This window comes from Leiobunum rupestre, chromosome 10 (genome assembly GCF_980474605.1).
Source record: "Leiobunum rupestre chromosome 10, qqLeiRupe1.1.hap1, whole genome shotgun sequence".
Classification (NCBI taxonomy): domain Eukaryota; kingdom Metazoa; phylum Arthropoda; class Arachnida; order Opiliones; family Sclerosomatidae; genus Leiobunum; species Leiobunum rupestre.
In genome coordinates this window covers 23,924,061-23,947,799 of record NC_143393.1, presented here as the reverse complement: position 1 = coordinate 23,947,799, position 23,739 = coordinate 23,924,061, and the positions used below count along the sequence as shown (strand labels likewise).

Sequence of the window (23,739 nt, the reverse complement as noted above, 5' to 3'; positions counted from 1 at the left end):
TGTCATACTTAAATTGTTATGTTGCTTATGCTATTACTGAGGTTAAAAAAAATCAAAAAGACCGCCAAAAGGCTTAGTGCGACATCGTTTAATTACTTTTCACAATATGTATTACGATCTATATTTAAAACCATTTTAAATTATCCTGATTAAATAAAATAGAAGTTTAGTAAATTTAATAGGACCTAAGTAAACGTTTTTTTCGCAGCATATTATAAATATGCATTGTAGATGGCTTGTAAAACGGATATGTTTTTGTATAGTTTCCTGTTATCAAGCAGGAATCAAAGAAAGAGCGAAAAAAATTGCCCAAGGAAAGAAGTGTGACCTGTCAGTGGCTATTGGCTAAGCGCTTGGCAACTACAATCGTTATTTCTTGCTGCTGCTGCCTATGGTTTTTGAAGCGTCATTGTAGGGCACCGTGGTTCGTGAAGTAAAGGCCCCGAAATTAATTAAGTATTCGTTACTTAAATGGAATGATTATGAATATTTTCAGTTACTAGGGGCTGGGGTTAAAAATCGATTGCTCATTTGTTAATATAGATGAAGAATTTACGTTTATATCGCTAGAAATAGTTATTCGTTTACAGTTATAGATTGTGGAGTAACGTTACTGTCGAAATTGATAAATTAATATCATTTTGTATATATAATAATTCTCGGGCTGCGACCTTACTTTGTTACCTTTACGCCAATAAAAGAATTTAGGTGAATTTCAGAATAAATTGAAAAGGAAACGATGAGCGAACTAACACCTGATGAGGTAATTTCCTGAATTTCGAAATATTTCTATAAAAAAACTGAGGGTTTGTAAATAATTAGTGAACTTTTTCCTTTTAACTAGTTTTGTCTATATATAGATAAGCCTATCTAACCATATTGAATTTATATAATATTATGTATAAAATTAGAAACATTTTATCTTTAAATTGAAATACAATCCTAGATTATTTATCTATTTGTTATGAAAATATAAACTTTAAATTATTTAAATCTTAATATTGGTAAAAAAAATTTTATTTTTATTTTTGTTATAGCTACGGAAACGAAGATTGGCAAGATTAGAGAACCACTCTTCTCCACAAACAAATCCTCCCGTGACCCAAGAGAACAATAATAGCCAAGTTACTAGTGAAACCGCGGCTGATTCAGCAACAAGCCAAGATAGCTCAAGTGCAGAAAATAATCAAACAACAACAAATATAAGGAATAATGAATCCGATTCAAAGCCTGACTCAAAAAACTCTAGTCGGGAAAACACCCCTCCCCAAATTGAAAAAGGAGAGGAAGAAACTAAACTCGCTCCTGTGCTTAAACCCGCTGAGGTGTTCGATAATGACGTCGATGTGCAAAGAAAACAATCTATAGAAGGTATTGCATTCCCAAAACCCATTCAAATTGAATCTCAAGTTTGTGAAAATCAAAGTATGGATACGGATAATGAATCATGTGAACAAAAGTATAAAATTGTCAGAAATTTATCCAAAGAAAATGGTATTATTTCATTCATTAATTGTTTGTTTATCAGCTCAATATCTCAAATGGATGTGGATTCGGGTATAGAAACGATGGAAGTGGATGAATTAGATAGAAGAGATTCTGTTAAAAGGCATAGAGTTAGTTAAAATTTTATTGAAACAACTGGAAAACAATTTTGACACTATATCATCTCGTGGCTTATAGAAACTACATGTACTTCATTGTATTTAAACTAAACGTTGTGTAACAATTCTGTTAAATAGCTGCTCACGCAGCCTTTATATCCTTAATTATTCTAGCCCTAATATAAATTCACCAAGTGTACCTCTTTTAATGGTCGCTCTTGAATTTTAGGTGGCTTATGGTGTTGACCATGTGTACCTGAGGTTGCTTTCCAGTTGATAATTTAAGTATGTTTGTTTTTATTAATGAATGATAATTTAATAGGATAATAGCATTGGAGGTGATATAAGTGAAGAACAACTTCAAAATACAATTTCGAGAGTCTTCTGTGTTAATTGGAAAGAAGGTTCATCAAGTGGTGAAACGGTTTTCCTCTCAGATTTGGCAAGAACTGTGTCAGAGCATTTTGATTTAGGTATTATTTCGGAAGAACTTTGAGTGTTATGATTTGTGGCTAATTTTAGGTTTTAACTGTAATTAAAAGATAATGTGAAAGATTTAATCCAACAAATTCTTATGGAAGCGTTGATGCTTATGGCAGCTGGTGAGAGTCCCTTCAAAAAATGTCGTCAACCTCCCTTGTCTCCGCTAAAAGGACTAGGGAACACTTCAGTGTTAAAGTGAGTTTCGCACATTTGCTTGCACAAACATCCTTGAATTATGTGTTCAAAAAATCTTTTCTAAACCCATTTTCATAATTAATTTGGCTACTCTTCAAAACCACCCCTATTAATGTCAATGCCATATACTCAAGACGTAGCAATTTTTTAAATCCCAATTTTTTCTCAATTTAACACAGTTCTGCTCTTTCGTCTCAAAGTCCTTTGCACTCACCAGTAATAGGCAGTGCGCCATCTTTCATTTGTGAGCAAACAAATTCTGACCTTTGCCAAGTTGAATCATCGCCAGAAAATGAAATGCTGGTTTATTTGATGGAGTCTTACGCAAGGGTTGGAGTTGAAGAGCGAAACTCTCCAAAAGTAAGAATCAAAGACCTTCTGGGGTCCTTTTGTTTGCCAACACACAGTCCTCTACAATACTTTTATTTCACAAAAATAACATTGAGAAAATTCCTGTCTGATTGTTCAACTTTATTCTGATTTATTTTTTCACCCTTCACAGAGAACCAGCATTCCACCTTTAAGCGAGGTGTTATCTGATATTCGAGCATTATGCATTCAGCACACCATTCTCGTGTTAAAAGGCGTATTAACATTCCCTAGGTAGTTAATTAACTCTTAATAGCTCACGTTATTGGTAAACTTAAAAGCGTTTGTTTATATTTCAGGCCAAGTTCCAAACAATCTTTGCTTTTACCCTATCTACTGTCCCAAACAATGCCCAGAGGCTTTCTCCACGATTTAGTCTCCAATTTGCATAATGATCAATCTTCCTTACAAGAGGTGATGTTTCCTTTGTGAAAATCTTGTCTCTTGCGGTTACAAGATCAATAACTTAAGTTATTATTCACAGATTTTTATGCCTTTACTAAATAGTCTGTTGTTAGCTATGAGAAGGTGTTCCATGGTTTCAGATTCCTTCAAATTACCCCTACAAACCCTCTCAGAATTATGTGAAATTCGGTGTGGTAATGGTGGTAGTACCAGACCCTTTTGCAATCTGGTAAGTTCTTGGAGAAATTAGCCTTAATTAAAAACATTGCCAATATAAAAAAACTTTTACAGATGGTTCAAAGTAAATTATGGCTTCCAGACCCTATAACGCAATCAGTAGGTCGTGAAGTGACCAAACTTTCATTTTTGGGACCTTTTCTGAGCCTTTCAGTATTTGCTGAAGATAACGTTAGTTGACAAACACCCGCTCTTCTTCAAAAATACTCACGCAACTGTTTCTTAATTTTTGTAGCCTAAAATTATTGAAACCTTCTTCAGTGGGAATACTCTAACGCCTGAAAATACTAGATTAGTCAACCAATCATTGCAACATAATCTGGAAAATGCCAGAACAGAACTTCACCACATTTTTCACGCCTCATTAGTTAATACTGGTAGCCGAGATGCGGTAATGAACTACCTCACTATGGTACTTAAACGTAATGAGAAAAGGGCCCAGTTGCAAGTTGAAGACAGACTTGTAGCTAATGATGGATTTATGCTAAATTTGCTCTCTGTCTTACAAAAACTCTCAGTCAAAATAAAATTAGATAAAGTAAGAATTACCAGTGTATTTTCACTGTGAATATGAATAATATTTACAGTTATTTTTTAAAAAGGTTGACCCCTTTTACCCTTATCATCCTAAATCTCGTGTGGACATTGCACCTGAAACTCGAATCAAGCTAACTAGTCCAGAAGCCACTGCTTGGGTGGAGCTATATAGTAATTTAACTATTTTGGGTGAATATCAACACACCAACACATGTTTGATTTTTTTTATTTTTATGTATATATACATTAGTTGATACTGAACATTTTTGTGTCAAAATTATTTTGCGGAAATGAAATTTTCTAACGTTACTTTTCCGTTTGTGATATAGTAGGGTACACAAAAATTTCCGTTTTGTGCAATATTGGGCGGGGACAAAGTATTTTCTATTTTTTCTTGGTAGTATGTCCTCGTGATTAGCAAAAATGGGGTTGGGTTGGTGCCGCGTGCCCCCAGCATGAGATCGAAGTTTATTATTATATTTTTGTGTTTTTCCCTTATACTTTTTTTATCTCTTCTTGTGTTTGGAGATAGGTAATTAACGAAAATTTTGCAGAGGAGAGTGGCCATTTAAAAAGTTTTACTAACATTTAATTTACGCTAGTTTAACCATTTCCGCAAATAAAAATTGGACAATGCTTTACTTTTATTGCATATTTCTTTTAAGCCCATCGCGTATCCTACTTCACCTACAATCCCGAATTTTCGCGAAGAGTAACGCTAAAAAGCTTTAATTTTACAAAATTAATATCTCAGCGAATTTTCATTTCCGCAAAATAATTTTGACACAGAAATGTTCAGTATCGTCTAAAGTATCCAAAAAAATAAAACAAATTGGACATGCATTGGTGTGTTGATATTTTGCCACTATTTCTTAAATAAATTCACACTAAGGGACTGTTTAAATGTGGTTTTTTTACCTATTAAGGGGGTGCATCAAGCTCTGCAAATCAAGACCCAAAATTTCCCACCGAATGCTTTTTCCTAACATTGCACTCTCACCATTTGTCTGTGATTCCCACTATGAGACGTTATGTAAGGAGAATTAGAGCGACTCGTGATCTACAACGTTTTGCAGAGGAAACTCAAGCGTCTGAGCCACTGTGGGCTCGATTGGCTATAGCAGAGAGAAATAGACAGTTAATCCGCAAATGGAAAGCCCAAGCAAAAGTATAATCTCTACAACCCAACGTAATGGATGAAAATTAATAATTATCTGCCATTTAGAAACTCGGGAAAGCTAAAGCAGCAGCTGATGCTGGTCTACTCGATCAAACTTTACTAAAACGGTGCATGAATTTTTATAATTCCGTTGTAGCTATGCTATTAAATACACTTTGTGGGCCTACTGGGTAAGCCTTAATTATTAAATTTGAGTTTGATATATGACATTAATCATTACTTATCTGATAAACTTCAGTCCTAGTTTGCCCTTAGCAGAATCAATTCCCAAAGAGTTTGCTGCCTACCCAGATTGGTATATTGAAGATATTGCAGACTTTTTGTTATTTGTTGTACAGTAAGTTTTGACAACCCTTAAAAAAGTAAATAATCATTGACTAATTTCATTTGTTAAAGGTATCAACCTCAAGTGATAGAAGCCAATATAGGTCAAGAAATGATTGCATTTCTTATCGTCTTAGTTTGCTCGCCTCAATATATGAATAATCCGTATTTGGTAGCCAAATTGGTAGAAGTCATGTTCATGGCTAGTCCAAGCATCCAACCTTATACAGAGACCTTCCATACCCAAATTCTATCGCATCGTCTTGCCGAACAACACTTAGCAATTGCACTTGTTAAATTTTACACTGGTAAAAACATTAAAAAGTTTAATCCACCTTTGTATCGCTAAAATTTAATTAAACTAATTTTAGACGTGGAGACAACTGGAGCTAGCAGTGAATTTTATGACAAATTCACAATTCGTTATCATATTAGTGTTTTGTTCAAAAGTTTGTGGGGAAATTCAGTTCATAAACAGGCCCTAGTTCAAGAATCAGTGTATGTTAATTGGTTTTTAATTTTTTGTAACTGTCCCTAACTTTCAATTTTTTTTTAACAGTTCAGGAAAACAGTTTATCCGCTTCATCAATATGTTAATGAACGACACTACTTTCCTTCTGGATGAAAGTTTAGAATCCCTAAAACGTATCCACGAGGTACAAGAAGCAATGGAAGATAGGGATACTTGGAATAGCCAATCTCAAGACATTCAACAGACCAGGCAACGTCAATTGTCAACTGATGAAAGACAGTGTCGATCTTATTTGACCCTAGCTAGAGAAACAGTGGACATGTTACATTACCTGACTTTAGATATACAAGAGCCTTTCCTAAGACCTGTGAGACTAAATTTAATCTCACCATAGTTACCAAAAAATTAAATTGTAAAAATTTCCCTGTAGGAGCTAGTCCATAGATTAGCAGCAATGCTCAACTACAATCTACAACAACTTTGCGGTTCAAAGTGTAAAAACCTTAAAGTGAAAAACCCAGAGAAATATGGTTGGGAACCTAAAAGACTGCTCGATGAATTAACTGACATTTATCTGCATTTGGACTGCGACAGATTTGCGCATGCTATAGCTAATGACGAAGTAAATAATATTACTGCCACTGTTATATTTTTCAGCCTTAAATTAATTCTTTAAATTCCAATTTTAATAGCGTTCATTTAGAAAGGAATTATTTGATGATGCTGTTAATAGAATGAAAAAAGCTATGATTAAAACTGAAATACAAATCATGCAATTCCAAGATCTAGCTGCTCGAGTTGAACAGTTTCAAGCTCAAAAACATTTATCAGAAATTGATTATAGCGAAGCTCCCGAAGAGTTTAGAGGTTTGTTAAGCCTACTATCTTACTTACTACTTGAACTTTGCTACAAAATTAATTTACCTAAAATATCAGATCCACTTATGGACACTTTAATGGAGGACCCTGTAATTCTACCAAGTGGTACCGTGATGGATAGACCAATTATTGAAAGGCATTTGCTCAATTCAAGCACTGATCCCTTCAACAGGAAACATTTAACAGAAGATATGTTAATACCAGGTAAATATTTCAGTGTTTAGCTATCTTTCGTATCCTGTTTTTTCAACAATTTTACTAACGTTTTAAGCGATCGAGTTGAAGCAACGAATCCAAGATTGGAAACGTTCGAAACAAGACAATTTAAGACAAAATTAATTTGTTAATTGATTAGGCTGTTCTTAAATTAAATTGGTACACATCTAAGCTATTAAATTTTGAGAAAAAATTAAGTGTAAAGTAACGGGAGAGGCAAATCTATAAATATTCTGACTTTTTAAATAAAATGTTTTGTGAAAAACAAAAATCATGCCTCCATGTTCAGATTGTTCCGTGTTGTGTCGAAAACCGTGGCTTTTTTTAAAAAAAATTCTATTCAGTTTTGTTTACACTCTAAAAATTGTAAAAAAATAATAAATTTAAAGTGCAATGCAATGTGTTTCCTTTCTAAAAATAAGTTTATTTTTTTTCCAAATAGTATCTACGAGATTTCAAATAATATACATTTAATTAGAGTATCTAAAATCAGAGAGGAAAAACCAACTTCCCAAAACTATCCCAGACTATTTTCTAATAAACACTTCAAGAATATATGACAACCTATTGGTATTACGACTAAATAGAACTGGATAGACAATATACACTTCAATTGCAAATATAGGAAAGCATTTGTTTCGCCTGATCAATACTGACTCTGGATAAAAAGAGTGATCTTAACATTTGTTCAACGGGAGAAGCATCATCTTCAACCGCTGCGTTACGATAATAAAAAGTAACACCAGCTAAAGCTACTAGCCACAACAAGATTTCATTATCACTAGGGGATGCAATATTATATTTGGACTCAAAATTGGGATCAGCTTCACAGACACTGCCCAACCACTGAGGTGGTGCGTGTAAAAGTACCTGGCAAATGTTAGCAGCGTCAACTGCATCAAGTCTCTGCATTAAATCAATGATTTAAAAAAAAATTGGATTTAATAAATTTAAATAATCACCTTTTTAGGGTCTCGTCTCAGCATATCCTTGACTAATTTCGTCATTATAGTAGGTTGATGGGAAGGTAGAGAAGGCAAGTCTTGCTCGGTAAACGTGCCACTTTCCAAGTGAAAGGGGGTAGAACCTTTATAAAAAGGATTTTTTCCACCACATATCTCATAAGCTATAGTACCAGCGGCAAATAAGTCCGCTTTATGGTAGTTTATCACTGTACTTCGACCAGGAACAGCACTTACAACCTGTAGTAATAGCATCATGTTAGTTTTTTTAAATATATTAAGGTATGTAAGAATTTTATTTCAAACCTCAGGAGCCATCAATGCTAAATTACCACCTCTAAACACATCGTCAGATTGTAAAGGAAGTAATAGACCATTGGTTTTGTCTGCTAAACAACATCCAAAATCAGTTATAACCAAATGAGGACACGAAGGACCTAGAATTATACTTGAAAAATTAGTATATCTAAAAGTATATATATTTCTTACAAGAGAAGTATCCATCCAGGCCATAAAAATTAAGCATGTACCTTTACTGGGTCAAGGCGCTTATCAATTTGAACCAAACCGTGGATGGGTACACTGCATTAATAATAATAATAATAAGCTAGGCTAATACCTAAGGCACCACCTTAGGTGTAAGTCATCAAGCGACTTTTAAAGCCATTAATTCAGGTGGCTGGTTTACAACACGTAGGAGGGTGGTGGCAAGCCCTTCATGCCACCCGAGCCAACAGCTCCATACATTAACTATTACCATTAACCTCAACAAGTTTTTATGGAAGGGGAAACCGAAGAGCTCGGGGGAAAACCCCATTAACCAGTGGGGAGAGAACTTGCAAACTCAATGCGGAAGGAGTGGTTCAGAGTTTTCACCCAGTGCCATAAGCTGGGATCGAACCCGGCTCCTCTTGCTGCGAGGCAAAAGTGCTAACCACTTAAAAAAAAAATGGAATTATACTTATAAACCAATTTTATTCCATAATAGTTTTAGAAAGTTAGTATATGGAGTATTTTCCTAGCAATATTTTACTTCCAAAAGAAATTTTGGAAAGGTACATGTTATTAATGCCTGAAGATGAATACTCAGTTATCTCTATAATCCATGCATTTTCCAGAAGAAACTAAATCAGACCATATGATAGGTCCAGAAGAATGTTATCTGATTTAAGGTCTCTATGAGAAACTTTGTGTTTCACTAAATGTGCAATTCCTTCTAAAAGTTGCGCTAACAACAGAATAGATACTCTGGGACTTTCCACTTTTTGATCTTGTAAAAACTCACGGAGAGAGCAAGAATATCTAATAGAATAAAATATCCCATACATCAAACTATTTCACTAGTCTAGCATTGCGAATGTTTTAGGATATACCTTTTCATTACCAAGAAAAAGGTCATATTTCTGCCCAAACCCTCACTGTTCAGCCTAGCAGGTAAAGCATCAGGATAAGATTGTTGACCCTCGGGTAACGCAGGTACCCAGTCCGCAAAAGCACATTTCATATCAACAATATTTGGATGTTGAGGAAGTTTGAACTGGTCTTTAAGCCATTGTATCGACTGAGGATCAGGTAAAAATCCAGCCATGGCTGGTATACTTTCTCGATGCATCGCACGCCATATAGTACTAGCATTTGATTCCGCATCGTAATTGAACATAATCTTAACTGCTAAGTCATAGTCACCAAATGAGCCACTAGAAACTGTGGTTTGAGGTGAAATCTCCGTTTCAGAGACCAAGGACTCTAAAAATTCAAATATTTTGAAAAATTTTAATTAAAGCCCATTTATAAAAATGCTAGGTTTAGTTACCCAAGGTCTCGGAACGTTTCCATTTCCCACTATATACAACAGCATTACACCCTTTCGCTATAATCTTTCCTAACTCGAGATCCGCTATAGAAATCGTTGTGTTGCTAATCGAAATATTATCTGGTATTTTCGTTGGGGATGTCGTAAACTGAAAAGCTTCCTAAATTTAACAATTAAATATAGAATAAATCAAGGGCCTCTCCCAATAGCAAAAAGCAATGTTTACTCTAATTTCTTGGCAAACAACTTCAAGTTCGTCTTTTTCAGTTAAAAGTGAAGGTTCTTTGGCCAATCCAAAACCAAGAAGGGCAAAACTAGTGCCTGCTCCAAACATCAATTGCCGAGCTGCATTTCTACGTAAATCAGCGGCGAGGGATTCAGTGCCGCACTTGGAAACCATCTGACTGACCAATGATTTCCATGTTGGGCTACTGCGACCTCCGCCTTTGATAGCGGCGATTCTGGTTGAATTTGAAGTTTGACTGGCAAGTTGTTGAGCTTGCTGTTGTAAAACCGCTCTCCCCCCATTTATTACTCGACTTCGAGTGCTTATTTCGTTGACAAAAGTACGAAACCAGGCCTTGCCGTAATTAACCCAATGATTCACAAATAATTTTACAAGTGGCGGCCCTTTTTCCGTACATTGATAGGATCTTGCGACCCCCTTCTTAAAAACGTACTTAACGAGGGTAATCTTCATTTGTTTTAATTTCAATTAATCTTAATTTCATACCAAATTTCAGTTCTCATGATAACGAACGCAATATGCGCAAGGCCCAGACAACGAATAGCAAAACTACGCAACACTGGACTAGTTTAAAGGTCAAATTGAATCAGCTGACCGTAACCACGGCAACGCAATTGACAGGGGTTTGTTTACGCTAACTTGGTAACCACGTGTAAAATTTGAAATGAATAATGAAATTTCTTCTTTAATTCCCGCCCGTTTCCTTACGATTACATCTCACTTCGTTATATTACTCACTATATTTTTTGCAAGAGTTAAGTTTACCACTAAATTTTATATTTTAAATAAAAAATGTGTTTAAAATTAGGTATTATTTCATTTTAGGAACAAAATGTTCAAGCTTCCCATGATTGGGGTGAAAATGACATTGAAATTAAAACTAAAGACAAAGAGTGTGCAAATTATTTTATTGGCAAACATGAAAAAACATTTTATTCTAAAACGTGTATATTGATTTCAGACTTTTAATTGGGCTAATTATCTCCCTCATTCTTCTGGTGTATGAACTTATGAGCTTTTTCACTGGAATTTCCATGTTTTCCTCATCACAAGCACTTCTGTGTAGGCTGAATGTTATTTTTTCATTTTTCACCATAGAAAAATCTCTCAACTGACTCCTCATTTTTCAGCAATAACATGCCACGCTGCTGCTAGTATTAGTTTGGCATTTTTCGCATCCGATTCATGGCCTATCATCTCATTTTGGTGGATATTTGCATTTTGCTCAGTGTTTCCTGCTGTGATTGAAACTGTAATTCTAATTGGTGTCTTGTTACTGAAGAAAAAGCCTTGAGGTACAGCTTTTTTCATTCCCAAGAGATGGTCAAAATATTAAATCAAGCTGTGTCTTGTTCTATTAACAGCTGATCACGGTGCCAAAGGCCTTCACAAATAAGTCTTAAAACTTTTCTACGATGATCTGAATGATTTTCCGTGGGGGACAATACTGGAATACGAATAACTGGGATTTTCCATGTAATTTCAAACCTTACTATGTCTTGATGAGATACTACCGATGTTTCTCCCAGACTCCATCTATTTAATCATCAATAATTATATAGTTATTACAAAAAATGTTGTTTATTTACAATAAAAATTTTACCCCATGGCTCCAGCTAGGAAAAATGGCTTATTTTCTTTATGACTTTGAAATTCCGCAAATATTCTTGGCAGATTTTGAAATGTTTCCAAATCATTGCATGAAAATATGATCAAAACAGCATCTGCATTTTCAGGGCAATTCTGAAACCAACTAAAATGAGAAAAAATTCCTTGAAAAAAAGAATGTCAGATCACTCTACACACTTGCAATAGCTCGCTTCCTTGCTTTCGACCCCGAACCCCAACATCCCATACATCTAGATGAAACAATAAAGTTTTCTTAGGTGTTGAATTTGATTCGCAAGGGCAATAGATGGACATCATTTGAGTTCCTAAACAAATATTGTTATTATTTATTTACCACAACTACTAAATGTAGTAAAAATACGTTTTACCTAAGGTGGAACCCTGTTGAGCAGAAACATCTAATCCAGCGAGCCAAGAAGCAAATGTTGATTTACCAACTCCAGGCTGACCAGCGACGTAAATACGATACTTTAACTCGTCAACAGATAAAGGCAAATTTGGTCTTTCTAACAAACCTAATAAATTATCATTTGGAATGTTAAACTGCTTTATTAGTTCAAGGGAATGACCACATTTTCGAAAAACCGTTTCCATTTATAATATGAAACCGAAATTAAGTTTTTCAAAGCCTAAAAAATGACAGAAATATCGGAGAACAGCTGATTAGCGCGCTTCAGCCGCCATCTGTTTACGACTTTTGATAATAAATCAATTGTGAAATTTTGCGGCCCATCGTCTGCTACGAACCACCCATGTGCGTGTGTTTGTCAGTTCGACGTTTCAACCCATTTCCCAAAGCATTTTCACCTCAAAATGTCCGAAAATTTGTATTTTACGATCCTTTACGGAAGCCAAACCGGAACGTCGGAAGATTTAGCCAAAAGAATCAGTTGGGCAGCGAAAAGGCGTCATTTGCGCACTAATGTGAACGCTATGGACGATTACCCGTTCGCTAATCTGATCCATGAACAGTGTACCCTATTCATTTGTTCCACCATGGGCCAAGGGGAAGAACCGGATAACATGAAAACGTTCTGGAAATTGTTGCTTCGAAAGAGTTTGCCACCAAACAGCCTCTCAAACCTTAGATATGCTGTAATTGGCTTGGGTGACTCTTCATATTCCAAATTCAACTTTGTTGCAAGGAGACTATTTAAAAGACTACAACAACTAGGTGCTGTTCCTATTATGGATTTAGCTTTGGGTGATGATCAGCACGAGTTGGGACCAGATGCAGCTATTGATCCTTGGATGATACAGCTTTGGGACCAGTTAAAATCAATATATCCTAAGGAATTTAAACTGACACCGTTGAGCGATGATTTTGCTCTCCCATCCATGTACATTGTCGAAATAATGTCAGAAAAATCTACCAAACCTGTCAATTTCACTATGGATTCAAAACTAAACGTAGCTGGAGTGCTTTCGAACAGTAGACAAACTTCAGAAACTCATTTTCAGGATGTGAGATTGTTGAAAATAGATATAAGCAGTACACCTTTATCCTATCAATGCGGTGACGTGGCTATAATTCAACCTAGAAATCGACAAGAAATCGTGGAAGAGTTTTTGAAACTGCTAAAAGTAGCACCCGAAAACCGAGTCGCTATTAAATCGCGAAATGAAGCTGATACTCGCATTCCAAAATATTTCGAGGAAAGCTGCTCAGTCAGGGAGTTGGCGGAAAAATATTTCGATATCCAAAGCGTTCCCAAAAGATCATTTTTCGAAATCTTGCGTCATTTTAGTACAAGCGAACTCGAGAAGGAGAAGCTGCTAGATTTCTGCACCCCAGAGGGACAGGAGGATTTATACGCGTATTGCAATCGCCCGAGAAGAAGCGTACTAGAAATTCTAAATGATTTTACGGAAACTACTCCTCACATTCCGTTCGAATATTTATTCGATTTAATCCCGCCAATCAGAGCCCGCCATTTCACGATTGCGTCATCCCCGGTAATTTATCCAAACGAAATCCACATTTTGGTGGCGGTGGTGAAGTATTACACCAGATTGAGGAAACCTCGTCTGGGACTATGTTCTCACTACATGTCAACTTTGCGAGAAGGTGACTCGGTTCGAATTGGGGTCAAAAAAGGTACTTTCGTGTGGCCGGCCAACGACGTCCCGGTGATCCTAGTCGGTCCCGGAACTGGTTGCGCCCCCTTCCGCGCCTTGGTTCAAGACAGGACGCGAAACGGATTAAAAAACACCGCGGTTTTCTTGGGTTTTCGCAACCGCGACGGCGATTTCTTATGCAAACAAGAATGGATTTCTCACGAAATTAATAAAGATGTATCGCTGTTTTGCGCTTTTTCGCGGGATCAAGAAAATAAGATTTACGTCCAACACAAAATTTCCGAAGTGACAGACCTGTTATGGCGGCTAGTGGATAAAGAAAAAGCTTGGATCTACATCGCGGGAAACGCCAAACAAATGCCGCAAGACGTGCAAAATAGTTTCGTCAAAATATTTATCACCGGCGGAGGAATGACTGAAACAGAGGCTCAAATTTATCTTAAAAATCTCGAACGCGAAAAAAGATTGCAATTGGAAGTATGGGCTTAATATTGTAGTGTCTAAATTGTACTTTGAAAAATAAATTAATATAGTTGTGGTAGAATTATAGTATAAGGTATGCGCCGCCTATTTGTTTTATATTTAATTTTTTTTAAACAATCACTTGATAAAACCATTTATTTAAAATTAACCGCCGCTTTTCGAGAAACATCGAGAATTGAAGTTGTATTTTCAATTCCAAAAATTACGTTATACACTCCAATATAGGTAGAGTACGAAATTTCCAAAATTCTTAGTGCAGTGGGCAATACGACTAATAAATACCCGTTTTTAGACGATAATGAAAAAAATCAACGAATATTCGTCAGTGGAATAAATAGCATATTTTCGGGGCAATTCTAAAAATTTAATAACGGGGCCCGGGGAATAAGGGGGTTTTAAGGGCGGGGGAGATTATTAAATAAACCGTTTTAATGCACGGAAGAAATTGCGGATTTCGGAGTCAAATTGTGTCCAGGGTAAACGCATTTGGCGGAACGACGGCGGCCATTTGGCGCCAAAAACGAGTGAAAAGGTGAAGTTGCAAAAAATGGCGTCCAGGGTAAACGTGAAATATTGATGAATTTCGTGTACTAATACGACGCGGAATTACACTCAATAATTAGGTAGCTCGAGCGCGTTTTCGACTACAGAGTAAATGCAAAGGTAGAAGATAGAGGTGACGTAAACAGCAGCAGATTTTGTTCGTGAAATAAGCCTAATACTTCCCTACACATTGAGGAGCCTCAAACGAGTAAAATTGTTTGCTTTTATTCGGCTTATATCTACTCTGTTTCGCATCTACTCTGTTGCCGAAAATAATATTATTTTAAAGAAAATAATTATAATGGGACTTCTTACCCCACCCAAATCCCCCTAATAGCATTATAACACAAATTTCAAATAGTAGATAGGTCCAAAAGTAGTAAAACTAACGTCGTGTACTCTACTATATATTAAAATGTATATATACAACCAAAAATGCGCCGTATAAACTACGTAGATAAGTACTAAAGTAGTAAAACTAACGTCGTGTACTATACTATATACTACCTATATTGGAGAGTATAACGTAATTTTTGGAAATTGAAATGTTTCTCGAAAAGCGGCGGTTTATTTTAAATAAAATTGTATTATCCAGCGATTGTTTAAAAAAATTAAATAAACAACCAAATGACGGCGGATACCTTATACTATAATTGTACCATAGTGGTTACTAATTATTCAACCCGTGTTTTAATTAATTCAAAAATTAACGAAAGAAATAGCTCCCGTAAAAGGGACTCCAACGCGTAGCTTCGAGGCGCCGCGGGAGAGCCGAATCGTCAGGAAAATTAACAACGCGGGGGGGGGGGAGATTTAAGAGAGAGGGCTGTGTTTGTTTTCCCTATTGCGAAACTAATTAAATTTTGGTATTAAGAGAGGGGGTTCTTATTAATTAAAATCGTATTCACCGTTGATTATGTTAAGTCGCCAAGTTGCTTTTGACCTTAACAACTTAAATAAAAGTCTGTAATGGCTACATTAAATTAGATTACCGGAAGTGAGGTGTCAAATGAATTTAAAACGACGCGGGGGAGCGAATATTGACGAGAGCGTTCCAACGTTATTATTTCAACAGAGAAGAGAATGACCTACAGGTATAGCGTTTAGTTTACAACAAATCGAATATACGCGCTACATACTAGCGAGGATACTGGCTTACGTTGCGAGCGCCACCGAAGTTCGCTCAAGGAAACTGGAAGAGGAGAGAGAGAGAGAATTTGGGGAAAGTTGCTTCCATCCTCCGCGCTCTATTAGAGGAGCCGCGAGTGAAGCGAAATGGACCTCTCCATCACTGGCGCGAGTGAAAACCTAAATTCGCGACGTTTTAATAAAACTTTGGGATAAAGTTGAGCCGAGAATATTGGGTAAAATGGTGTTGGACGCCAGTAACGATTCAGACTTGGACGGTTATTTGGCTTCGACGCAACACGATTCTCGCGACGAGGATTTGGCCATCGTGGAAATAACCATTCTCGCTTTCGTGATGATTTGCGCCCTGGCTGGAAACTCTTTCGTGCTAATCGCGTTATGGCAACAGCGAACGATTCGACCCCTGTCTAGAGTCTACCTACTGATGGCCCATTTATCCATCGCCGACCTGTTGGTAGCGTTGCTCAACGTGTTGCCGCAATTAATATGGGACATCACGTATCGTTTTCAAGGCGGGGACGAACTGTGTCGCTGCGTCAAGTTTTTTCAAATATTCGTTCTCTATTTATCCACCTTTCTAATGGTGGGCATGGCGTTGGACAGGTATTTAGCCGTGACCAAACCGTCGTTCGGGAACCGCGGAGACCAGTTTTCCATCGTCAATCTGTTGGTGGTTTCGGCGTGGATCTTGGCAGCCCTGTTCGCTATCCCGCAACCCTTCATCTTCAGTTTGCAAACGGTCCAGCCGGATTCGACCGTGACCGACTGCTGGGCCACCTTCTGGGAACCCTGGGGTCAAAAAGCCTACGTGCTGTGGTTCGTCATCACCATCTTGGTCATTCCCGTTTTCATCATATCCTTCTGTTACGGCACCATCTGCGGCATGATCTGGAGGTATGAGAGGAGCGTCAAAACCAAGAAGAAGCGCCAAACCCACAATATGGTTCCTTTGGCTACCTTGTCGGTCGGGATGGACAACAAGATCCCGTCCGAGAGTGACCCGGTCAAGGAGGATACCGGAGACTCGTTGGTCATTATGGTGGCTGGTGGAAAGAATTCCAACTCAAATTCGATCAATACGCCGGTGAGCGACCATGGTCAAGTTTCCACCAAAGGAGAGAGGCTCAAAGCGCCCGTTAGCAAAGCTAAAATTAAGACCATCAGGTTGACCTTGACCGTCGTCATTTGCTTTTTTCTGTGTTGGTCACCATTCTGTTTCGCTCAAGTTTGTTTGGTCTTCAAACCACCCCTGCCTGGTAAGTTGCGAATGAAACCAATAAATTTTACCCTTCGAAATGCCCGAAGTAAAGTTCTATTCGCTAGTCTAACCCGCTTAGGCAATGGGAATCCTTTCGCCTTGCCAGTGGCGCAGGATCTTTCGGGGGGGGAGGTGATGAGTCCCAACATTTTTAGGCAGAGGAGTGCCCCGGAATATAGGCTGTGTCCGAAAAATGTTGATAAAAAGTAAGAGAAAATTTCGACGTCCATCCGTCCGTCGCAAAACTGATATTTATAACAATTTAGTTCAATCTAAAGTATCATTTCGCGAGTTCTACTGTAGGGCAAAATTATTATTTTTAGTATTAACCAGAATATGTTATTAAAATATAGTGGTTAAGCCGCTTAACCACTATCTTTTTTCGACTGATAAAGCAAAAAACGTTTTATGCCCCCTTGTATTAGTTTAGTCTTATCACTCGTAGGCCATTTAATATGTTAATAGTTTAAAGTTTAGCATATTTCCCTCGAATGAGATAACTGTTATAAATTAGCCTCTAATGGGTTTGGAAGCGCAATCTTTAACATCCGCAACTGGAAACCGAGAATGTAATATAAATACTACGAATAAAACTTTGAATTAAATTATATTAAATATTTTCAATGAGACAGAAGTTTTTACTTTTTACTATTACGCTCGTATTGTAAGTAGTGTAATAAACATAAGTATGCCACTGAACGATTTCCATTAATGATAGTCGGTCGCGGAGCGATTGCAATTTTGGTAGTTTCGGAGCAGGAAATTCGTTAATTCCCTTTTCCCTCGTCGGTAAAATTACTGCCAGGCTAGTCTGATGGCGACAAATACGAGCTCAGTCTCAAATTCTAAAATAACTAGCTTCAGTAACGAAGCGAGGTTTGTAAAAGCCAATTTTACGTTCCGATTTAATAATTCATCCATATTTTGTCAAAGTAAGCGCTATTTTTACTTTTAATGCAATCGAATTTTCACTAAGCCTTGGTCGATCCGTTTAAATGGCAGGAAATAGCGACTTACGACCAAAAACGTTGATGATTTCAGTTTTTGTTAGTTTTTCTAAACTTGTATGTTGATTAAACCACTTTCTTAATTTATATAATTATAGGAACATAATATAATTATTATTTTTGAGGGTTTTAGAAAATTATAGACCAAAATGTGATTTATGAAATTTTTGAAAGGCAATTGGAGGATATAACTACATATATTGTACCCCCACCTGAAATCAGTGGCGGACTGGGTCTAATATTTTGGGCTGCCAGAAGACAAAGGGCCTCAGCTTTAACACAGGGGCGTATTAACCATTAGGCAAAGTAGGCACGTGCCTAGGGCGGCATTTTTCTAGGGGCGCCAAAACTTTGATAAAGCCCCACGGTCCAAGTATTTGGCTTGCCCCTACTTAAAACAACGCCGAAAAGGTAAAAAAATACCAACAACGTTTGGGGAAACTAAAATATATTTATTTATTTATTAAAAACCTATACGCCCCTACTTAGCTGACCAACCCTCAAGACAATGCCAAGGGGCGCCAAATGTTTCTGTGCCTAAAGGCGCCGAAAGGGTTAATCCGCCCCTGCTTTAACAACTATAACGCTATCATGTTTGAAGGGCCCACTTCACGAACGGTCCGTGGGGGATAAAATGTACCCCTGTACTCCCCTATTCCGCAGCCACCTTTTAGTCACGGTATAGTTATGCAGTCACTAAAGCCACGGTCACACTAGAGCTGAAAACCCAGTTTAGGTCGGTTTGAATTCTAGTTTTGACCGCGCGCCGATGAAAATTCTTGCTTCACCACGGTTCGCTTATAGCCAAGGCTTAACGCCATTTCAAATTATGACCAGAATTGGAAAATACTAAAACCATAAGTCTATAATATTGTTCCATAAGTTTGTCACTTTAGGGAATATTTTACTGAGAGCTAGTAACGGAGTGACGCCATACCAAGAAGAAAATCTCCCCCTAGCGAGGCGCTGTCAAAGGCTACGTGTGACGCGTTAGCAAGCGGACGCAAAACGGCGACCAAGCCCGTAATGCAAACTGTCTTGTGAATAGCTCTCAGTAAAACTTTTGCATGTGAAGAATAGGAAGTGTCACAATTTTGCTAAAATGTATCCCAAAGCAATTAGTTAATCATTATTTAGAATTTTATTCCCATTATTTTGGAAAATACGAGCAATTTTATTTTGCCCGCCTTGTCGTTTTCGACTTGGACGAGTTGCCTCCCGAACCAACACGAAGCGATTTCTCAGAGTGGTTTTGAAAACGAAGCGATTTTAGGTGTAAGTGTGAACCTGGCTTAATAGTGTTGGTATAATACGAAGTGTCATTGTATTGTAAACCATTCTATAGGATCTACTGGAGCGAATTCTAAGTTTTTCTAACAAATCTAGAAACGGAAAGAAAATATTAGCTTGTTATCTTCAGAGGACATGAATCGCCTTAAATGTATACAATTTTCCCAGGCATTTGCTGGTTTTATAAGGGTTTAATTTGATTATTTTTAGGGTTTTATATCTAATACCAGGGGTTTAGAATATAAAAGATTTTTATAAAGGATTTTTTTTGGGAAATCGTAATATCAGAAGTAACGTAACAGCCTGAGCTTCCTATTTTAATTTATTGTAGTAGTAAAAATGGTTTTATAAAAACAATAAGGATTAAGGACAGCCAACATTTCGCTTTACCCGTCAGAATTAAAATAGGAGTTTATTATAACTTGAATTACATGACTTTGGCCGATCACAATTTTTCCACGAATTAGAGTCTTTGACTAGTTTCAAATATTTTCATTGATAATATCATCAAATGACGCGTTAATTTGAGATAGACATTCTGAATCAAAACTTGTATGAGGTGCAGTGGAGTCTCTCAACTCTTGATTTTCTACAAGAATGTTGTAATTTTGTAAATAAAATGGGATTGATGAATGATGAATTTATCGTATAAATTTATTTATTTAAATAAATTTATTTATTATTTATTATTAATTTATGATACGCCATAATCGCCAGTATTTATGAATATTTAGGTAAATTTTCCACTAGTCAAATTGACTAGTGAGCCCCCAGTTTTCGATTAATTTTAGTAGTCAAATGCCGTGACTAGGGCCTTATGTCCAACCCTGGTTGTGTGCTGTGTTCGTTTAAGAAGTCGATGGTCGCCAAGTTATTATTTTGTAGGATCGTGTGGTGTTTTGCCTCACGATCTGCGACATAATGTCATGGCCGACGTTTCAAGGCGGGGATTAGCTATGACGTAGTGAAGAATTTCGGTTTATTTCTTCCCGTAAAAATTTTAATTTTAGGAGAGCGTTTGATTTTAGCGAATCGGACTGAAACAATCCACTAAACTATCGTTTGATCGAATTGGTGAAATAACTAGTAAAACCATGGATAGTAGATTTTAGAGGATCGGTAAAAAGCCTGGTTTTTAGCCCTCGTAAACCAATCACACTAAGGGAGTCGTCCAAGGTTATTTGAAAAAAAAAAAAACAAGTATCGCTAAGAGTGGACGATACTGTTCGAAAAAAGGATATACTAAATATCAGTTGATAGTTTTTATTGAATTAAAAAACCAAAATTAAAATTTACTAAAATATAAAGCGCCAAAAATTACGTAACAATATCAACCGCATTAGATTGCCATTTTGAAATTTTAAGATCACGTGGTACAAGCGACCTTGAAAGACTCCCTCGGAGTCTCTAGAGCTGATTGATACGCGGGGAGAAATAAAATGCACTGTGGAAGGGTATCGAAAACCTGTCCTCTTAATTTACTGTCCATGGTGAAACAGAGTTTATTTAAAACCGAGAAATATAGCTTTATTTTTGAGGACTTTTATTTTTTACAAGGTGAACGCTTCGGCGTCCGAAAAGTCAATGCTTTAGTTTTCTCCAATTTACAGTGGTTCTTTTTAAGAAAACCTTTTATTTTTATCTTTTTAGCATTTAGTTTTGAAACTTTTAATTCTTATTTTTAACATTCCTCATAGTTTTAACAGTTTCTTAACAGTATGGCTACGAGCAAGCACCCAATACTGTTGATGTACATCGCTTGAAACAGGTTCCCGCTGATTGTTCAAAATGCTTTTTGGAAGAAAATATAAAATTCATTTTATAGCGAGTTTCTAAAACTATTTCACCGGGGAAATGATTTATTACATAGTACATATTCCTACACAGGGTAGTTTTGACATTTTATGTAGTTAGGATAAGAAATACGTGCGGTATATATATATATATATATATATATATATATATATATATATATAATGTATAAGAAGAGTTTTAAGCTTAGTATCCACCAGGTAGCACGCGTCCTATGCATTTTTCTTTAAGCGCGTTAAAACTTTAGCAAATACCGAAGTTGAAATTACGCCTTAGTGGTAGTGGAAACCAAGCATTAACGGGGTGATGTACGATGAGAAAAATTAAAACATAATTTTTGAACAGAATAACGAAAAATTTAAGAGTAACGGATCAGTCCGTTCCAATTACAATTTTAGCGTTTCCACTTGTTAACCGAAAAGCACCATGGTAAACAAACTATAAGGACAATTCGCACCAGCCAACATTTTTGCCAAATATTGTTGCTCAACACGAGTCGCAAACCAAGTTGTTCGGTGTTAAGTTGTTAACGGAGAAAATATTTTCACAACGTGTTGGCCACGCAAACGTTTCCGTTGGCTAAGTTTTGAAAAATTATGACAAATTAGACAAATATTTAAATCAAATACTTTTTGTACATATCCTTTTTATTTCGCAAAACCAAAAGTAAATTAGCCGAAGTTATCAGACTGCTATATTCCCCATGTTGTAGGCGTTTTCCTTATGAAGTTAAATTTTGACGTCAAATTTTAAATTTTGCGCGCTCCTAGGCCGAAAAAAAAGGTTTTGGTTTTTATGAAACCATTTTTTATGCATAGAAATAGCTATTTTGACTCGATTTTCATAAGGAAAACGCCCTCCGATTCTGAGCGCTATTTCGATAACTTCGGTTCATTTACTTCTGGCAAAACTAAATAATAATATTAAAATTAAATATCTTTATTAATTTAAATTGACTTATTTTGTAGTAGAAGAGGCTTTTTTTAAGGATAACGAGTCATTTTCTTCACCGGTTAACGTGTGTATGAACTCGACGCAAAACTCCTCTCACCAGCCAAGTTTGAACTCGACGCAAAACTCCTCTCGCCAGCCAAGTTTGAACTCTACGCAAAACTCCGCTCGCCAGCCAAGTTTGAACTCGACGCAAAACTCCGCTCGCCAGCCAAGTTTGAACTCGACGCAAAACTCCGCTCGCCAGCCAAGTTTGAACTCGACGCAAAACTCCGCTCGCCAGCCAAGTTTGAACTCGACGCAAAACTCCGCTCGCCAGCCAAGTTTGAACTCGACGCAAAACTCCTCTCGCCAGCCAAGTTTGAACTCGACGCAAAACTCCTCTCGCCAGCCAAGTTTGAACTCGACGCAAAACTCCGCTCGCCAGCCAAGTTTGAACTCGACGCAAAACTCCTCTCGCCAGCCAAGTTTGAACTCGACGCAAAACTCCACTCGCCAACCAAGTTTGAACTCGACGCAAAACTCCGCTCGCCAACCAAGTTTGAACTCGACGCAAAACTCCGCTCGCCAACAAAGTTTGAACTCGACGCAAAACTCCACTCGCCAACCAAGTTTGAACTCGACGCAAAACTCCGCTCGCCAACCAAGTTTGAACTCGACGCAAAACTCCACTCGCCAACCAAGTTTGAACTCGACGCAAAACTCCACTCGCCAACCAAGTTTGAACTCGACGCAAAACTCCGCTCGCCAGCCAGGTTTGAACTCGACGCAAAACTCCACTCGCCAACCAAGTTAGTCAAAAATGTAGGCTAGTGTGAATAGGCCTTCAGTCGAAATTATTAATGGTAGGACAGTAACGGGTAATCCTAATTTAGCCCGGCGTACACTAATCTCGAAACCTAAGACACCGGACTCGTCTAAACAGTTAACGGCCCAAAAAATAAGAGGATTAATCCTGGGATTTTGATCCTGAAGTTTCCCCTAAAAAAGAAACCCAACGCCACAGCGGTTGATAAAAAATTTAAAAATAAATTTGCCAAATGGGCCGTGTAAAGAAAATGTTCCCCACCGCATCGCGTATCGCGAGAAATAACGATAAAATATAAATAAGCTCCCAGAAAAATGAATGGTGCGCAGTCCCAGCAGATTTATGGTCTTTGGTCGAGATGGAATCATGGTCGGTCACTTCGGCCGATTCCCACAGGACTCAAGCCGGATATGTCTGTTCTACCGCGTAAATTGGAATCTTTATTTGAGACGACTGTGCCGGCATTCATTTGGCCGACAGAGGCTTAGCGAAATTAGTCACCTTCTTTATGTCATCTCTGAAGATATAGCGTTGCCTTTACTATGTGGCAGCGCTATAAAAACAAATTGAAATCGCGATAGACGGGTTAAGCCACCTCCCGAAAACGTGTAGGAGCAACTTGTAGGATTGTAGACGTACCTTTGCGCGTACAGCCTGCACCTTCTACAATTTCCCTCTACCCGTTTTCCGGACATTTTCTGGTGCTGTCTTAACCTCTCTAATAACGCGCTCGAATAAAAAATAAAAATGAACGCGCTGCATCAGCGACTGAAAGTTGACGTCCATAAACAAACTTTTTCTTTGTCT

General features: G+C 37.3%; 6 protein-coding genes across 7 annotated transcripts in view; 4 read left to right on the top strand and 2 right to left on the bottom strand.

Annotated features, from left to right (window-relative positions):
- Positions 1-275: 275 nt before the first annotated feature.
- Positions 276-7,295, top strand: Ube4B (Ubiquitination factor E4B). The gene is made up of 22 exons (XM_090160724.1): positions 276-763; positions 1,038-1,459; positions 1,529-1,616; positions 1,927-2,077; positions 2,147-2,282; positions 2,462-2,642; positions 2,785-2,885; positions 2,951-3,065; positions 3,136-3,285; positions 3,348-3,464; positions 3,529-3,831; positions 3,896-4,001; positions 4,757-4,998; positions 5,056-5,180; positions 5,249-5,347; positions 5,407-5,642; positions 5,706-5,832; positions 5,894-6,173; positions 6,237-6,428; positions 6,499-6,673; positions 6,743-6,889; positions 6,957-7,295. The coding sequence occupies exons 1-22, from the start codon at positions 740-742 to the stop codon at positions 7,022-7,024; spliced, it is 3,585 nt and encodes a 1,194-aa protein (XP_090016850.1). The 5' UTR covers positions 276-739; the 3' UTR covers positions 7,025-7,295.
- Positions 7,296-7,302: 7 nt separating this feature from the next.
- On the bottom strand, positions 7,303-10,496 carry Pink1 (PTEN-induced putative kinase 1). The gene is made up of 7 exons (XM_090160719.1): positions 9,903-10,496; positions 9,677-9,836; positions 9,237-9,609; positions 8,999-9,165; positions 8,170-8,300; positions 7,864-8,103; positions 7,303-7,807 (listed from the first exon to the last, which is right to left on the bottom strand). The coding sequence occupies exons 1-7, from the start codon at positions 10,374-10,376 to the stop codon at positions 7,511-7,513; spliced, it is 1,842 nt and encodes a 613-aa protein (XP_090016845.1). The 5' UTR covers positions 10,377-10,496; the 3' UTR covers positions 7,303-7,510.
- Positions 10,426-11,397, top strand: LOC149925125 (transmembrane protein 107-like). 2 transcript variants are annotated; one of them, XM_090160722.1, is made up of 5 exons: positions 10,426-10,677; positions 10,749-10,816; positions 10,885-10,985; positions 11,054-11,218; positions 11,288-11,397. In XM_090160722.1, exons 1-4 carry the CDS (start codon positions 10,588-10,590, stop codon positions 11,215-11,217), a joined length of 423 nt encoding a protein of 140 aa, XP_090016848.1. In that variant the 5' UTR covers positions 10,426-10,587; the 3' UTR covers position 11,218; positions 11,288-11,397. The 2 variants fall into 2 exon arrangements, with proteins under 2 accessions (XP_090016848.1, XP_090016849.1); XM_090160723.1 differs by lacking the exon at positions 11,288-11,397 and having other exon boundaries at positions 11,054-11,281.
- On the bottom strand, positions 11,211-12,418 carry LOC149925124 (ciliogenesis and planar polarity effector 2-like). Its single transcript, XM_090160721.1, has 4 exons — positions 11,921-12,418; positions 11,730-11,857; positions 11,527-11,666; positions 11,211-11,459 (listed from the first exon to the last, which is right to left on the bottom strand). The coding sequence occupies exons 1-4, from the start codon at positions 12,144-12,146 to the stop codon at positions 11,261-11,263; spliced, it is 693 nt and encodes a 230-aa protein (XP_090016847.1). The 5' UTR covers positions 12,147-12,418; the 3' UTR covers positions 11,211-11,260.
- Positions 12,278-14,165, top strand: LOC149925123 (NADPH-dependent diflavin oxidoreductase 1-like). The gene has a single exon (XM_090160720.1). The coding sequence runs from the start codon at positions 12,366-12,368 to the stop codon at positions 14,118-14,120; it is 1,755 nt and encodes a 584-aa protein (XP_090016846.1). The 5' UTR covers positions 12,278-12,365; the 3' UTR covers positions 14,121-14,165.
- A 1,759-nt stretch (positions 14,166-15,924) lies between these two features.
- LOC149925122 (oxytocin receptor B-like) overlaps positions 15,925-23,739 on the top strand; it is a 29,568-nt gene continuing 21,753 nt past the window's right edge. Inside the window, exon 1 of the mRNA XM_090160619.1 lies at positions 15,925-17,062. Coding sequence (XP_090016745.1) covers positions 16,027-17,062 — 1,036 coding nt within the window. The 5' untranslated portion in view covers positions 15,925-16,026. The remainder of the gene's footprint in view (positions 17,063-23,739) is intronic.

Bases quoted from the DNA above. Each gene is read 5' to 3' on its own strand.
- LOC149925124 (XM_090160721.1), bottom strand. From the start codon at position 12,146: ATGGAAACGGTTTTTCGAAAATGTGGTCATTCCCTTGAACTAATAAAG. The intron at 11,858-11,920 runs GTAAAACGTATT...ATATTTGTTTAG, and splicing joins TCAACAGGGTTCCACCTTAG to GAACTCAAATGATGTCCATC. The intron at 11,460-11,526 runs GTAAAATTTTTA...ATGATTAAATAG, and splicing joins TTCCTAGCTGGAGCCATGGG to ATGGAGTCTGGGAGAAACAT.
- Pink1 (XM_090160719.1), bottom strand. From the start codon at position 10,376: ATGAAGATTACCCTCGTTAAGTACGTTTTTAAGAAGGGGGTCGCAAGA. The intron at 9,837-9,902 runs GTAAACATTGCT...TGTTAAATTTAG, and splicing joins TTGTTTGCCAAGAAATTAGA to GAAGCTTTTCAGTTTACGAC. The intron at 8,301-8,998 runs GTCTGATTTAGT...GTATAATTCTAG, and splicing joins TCTTCTGGACCTATCATATG to GTCCTTCGTGTCCTCATTTG.
- Ube4B (XM_090160724.1), top strand. From the start codon at position 740: ATGAGCGAACTAACACCTGATGAG. The intron at 2,886-2,950 runs GTAGTTAATTAA...TTTATATTTCAG, and splicing joins GGCGTATTAACATTCCCTAG to GCCAAGTTCCAAACAATCTT. The intron at 5,833-5,893 runs GTATGTTAATTG...TTTTTTTAACAG, and splicing joins GCCCTAGTTCAAGAATCAGT to TTCAGGAAAACAGTTTATCC.
- LOC149925123 (XM_090160720.1), top strand. From the start codon at position 12,366: ATGTCCGAAAATTTGTATTTTACGATCCTTTACGGAAGCCAAACCGGA.
- LOC149925125 (XM_090160722.1), top strand. From the start codon at position 10,588: ATGAATAATGAAATTTCTTCTTTAATTCCCGCCCGTTTCCTTACGATT. The intron at 10,678-10,748 runs GTTAAGTTTACC...ATTTCATTTTAG, and splicing joins TCACTATATTTTTTGCAAGA to GAACAAAATGTTCAAGCTTC. The intron at 10,817-10,884 runs GTGTGCAAATTA...TATTGATTTCAG, and splicing joins ATTAAAACTAAAGACAAAGA to ACTTTTAATTGGGCTAATTA.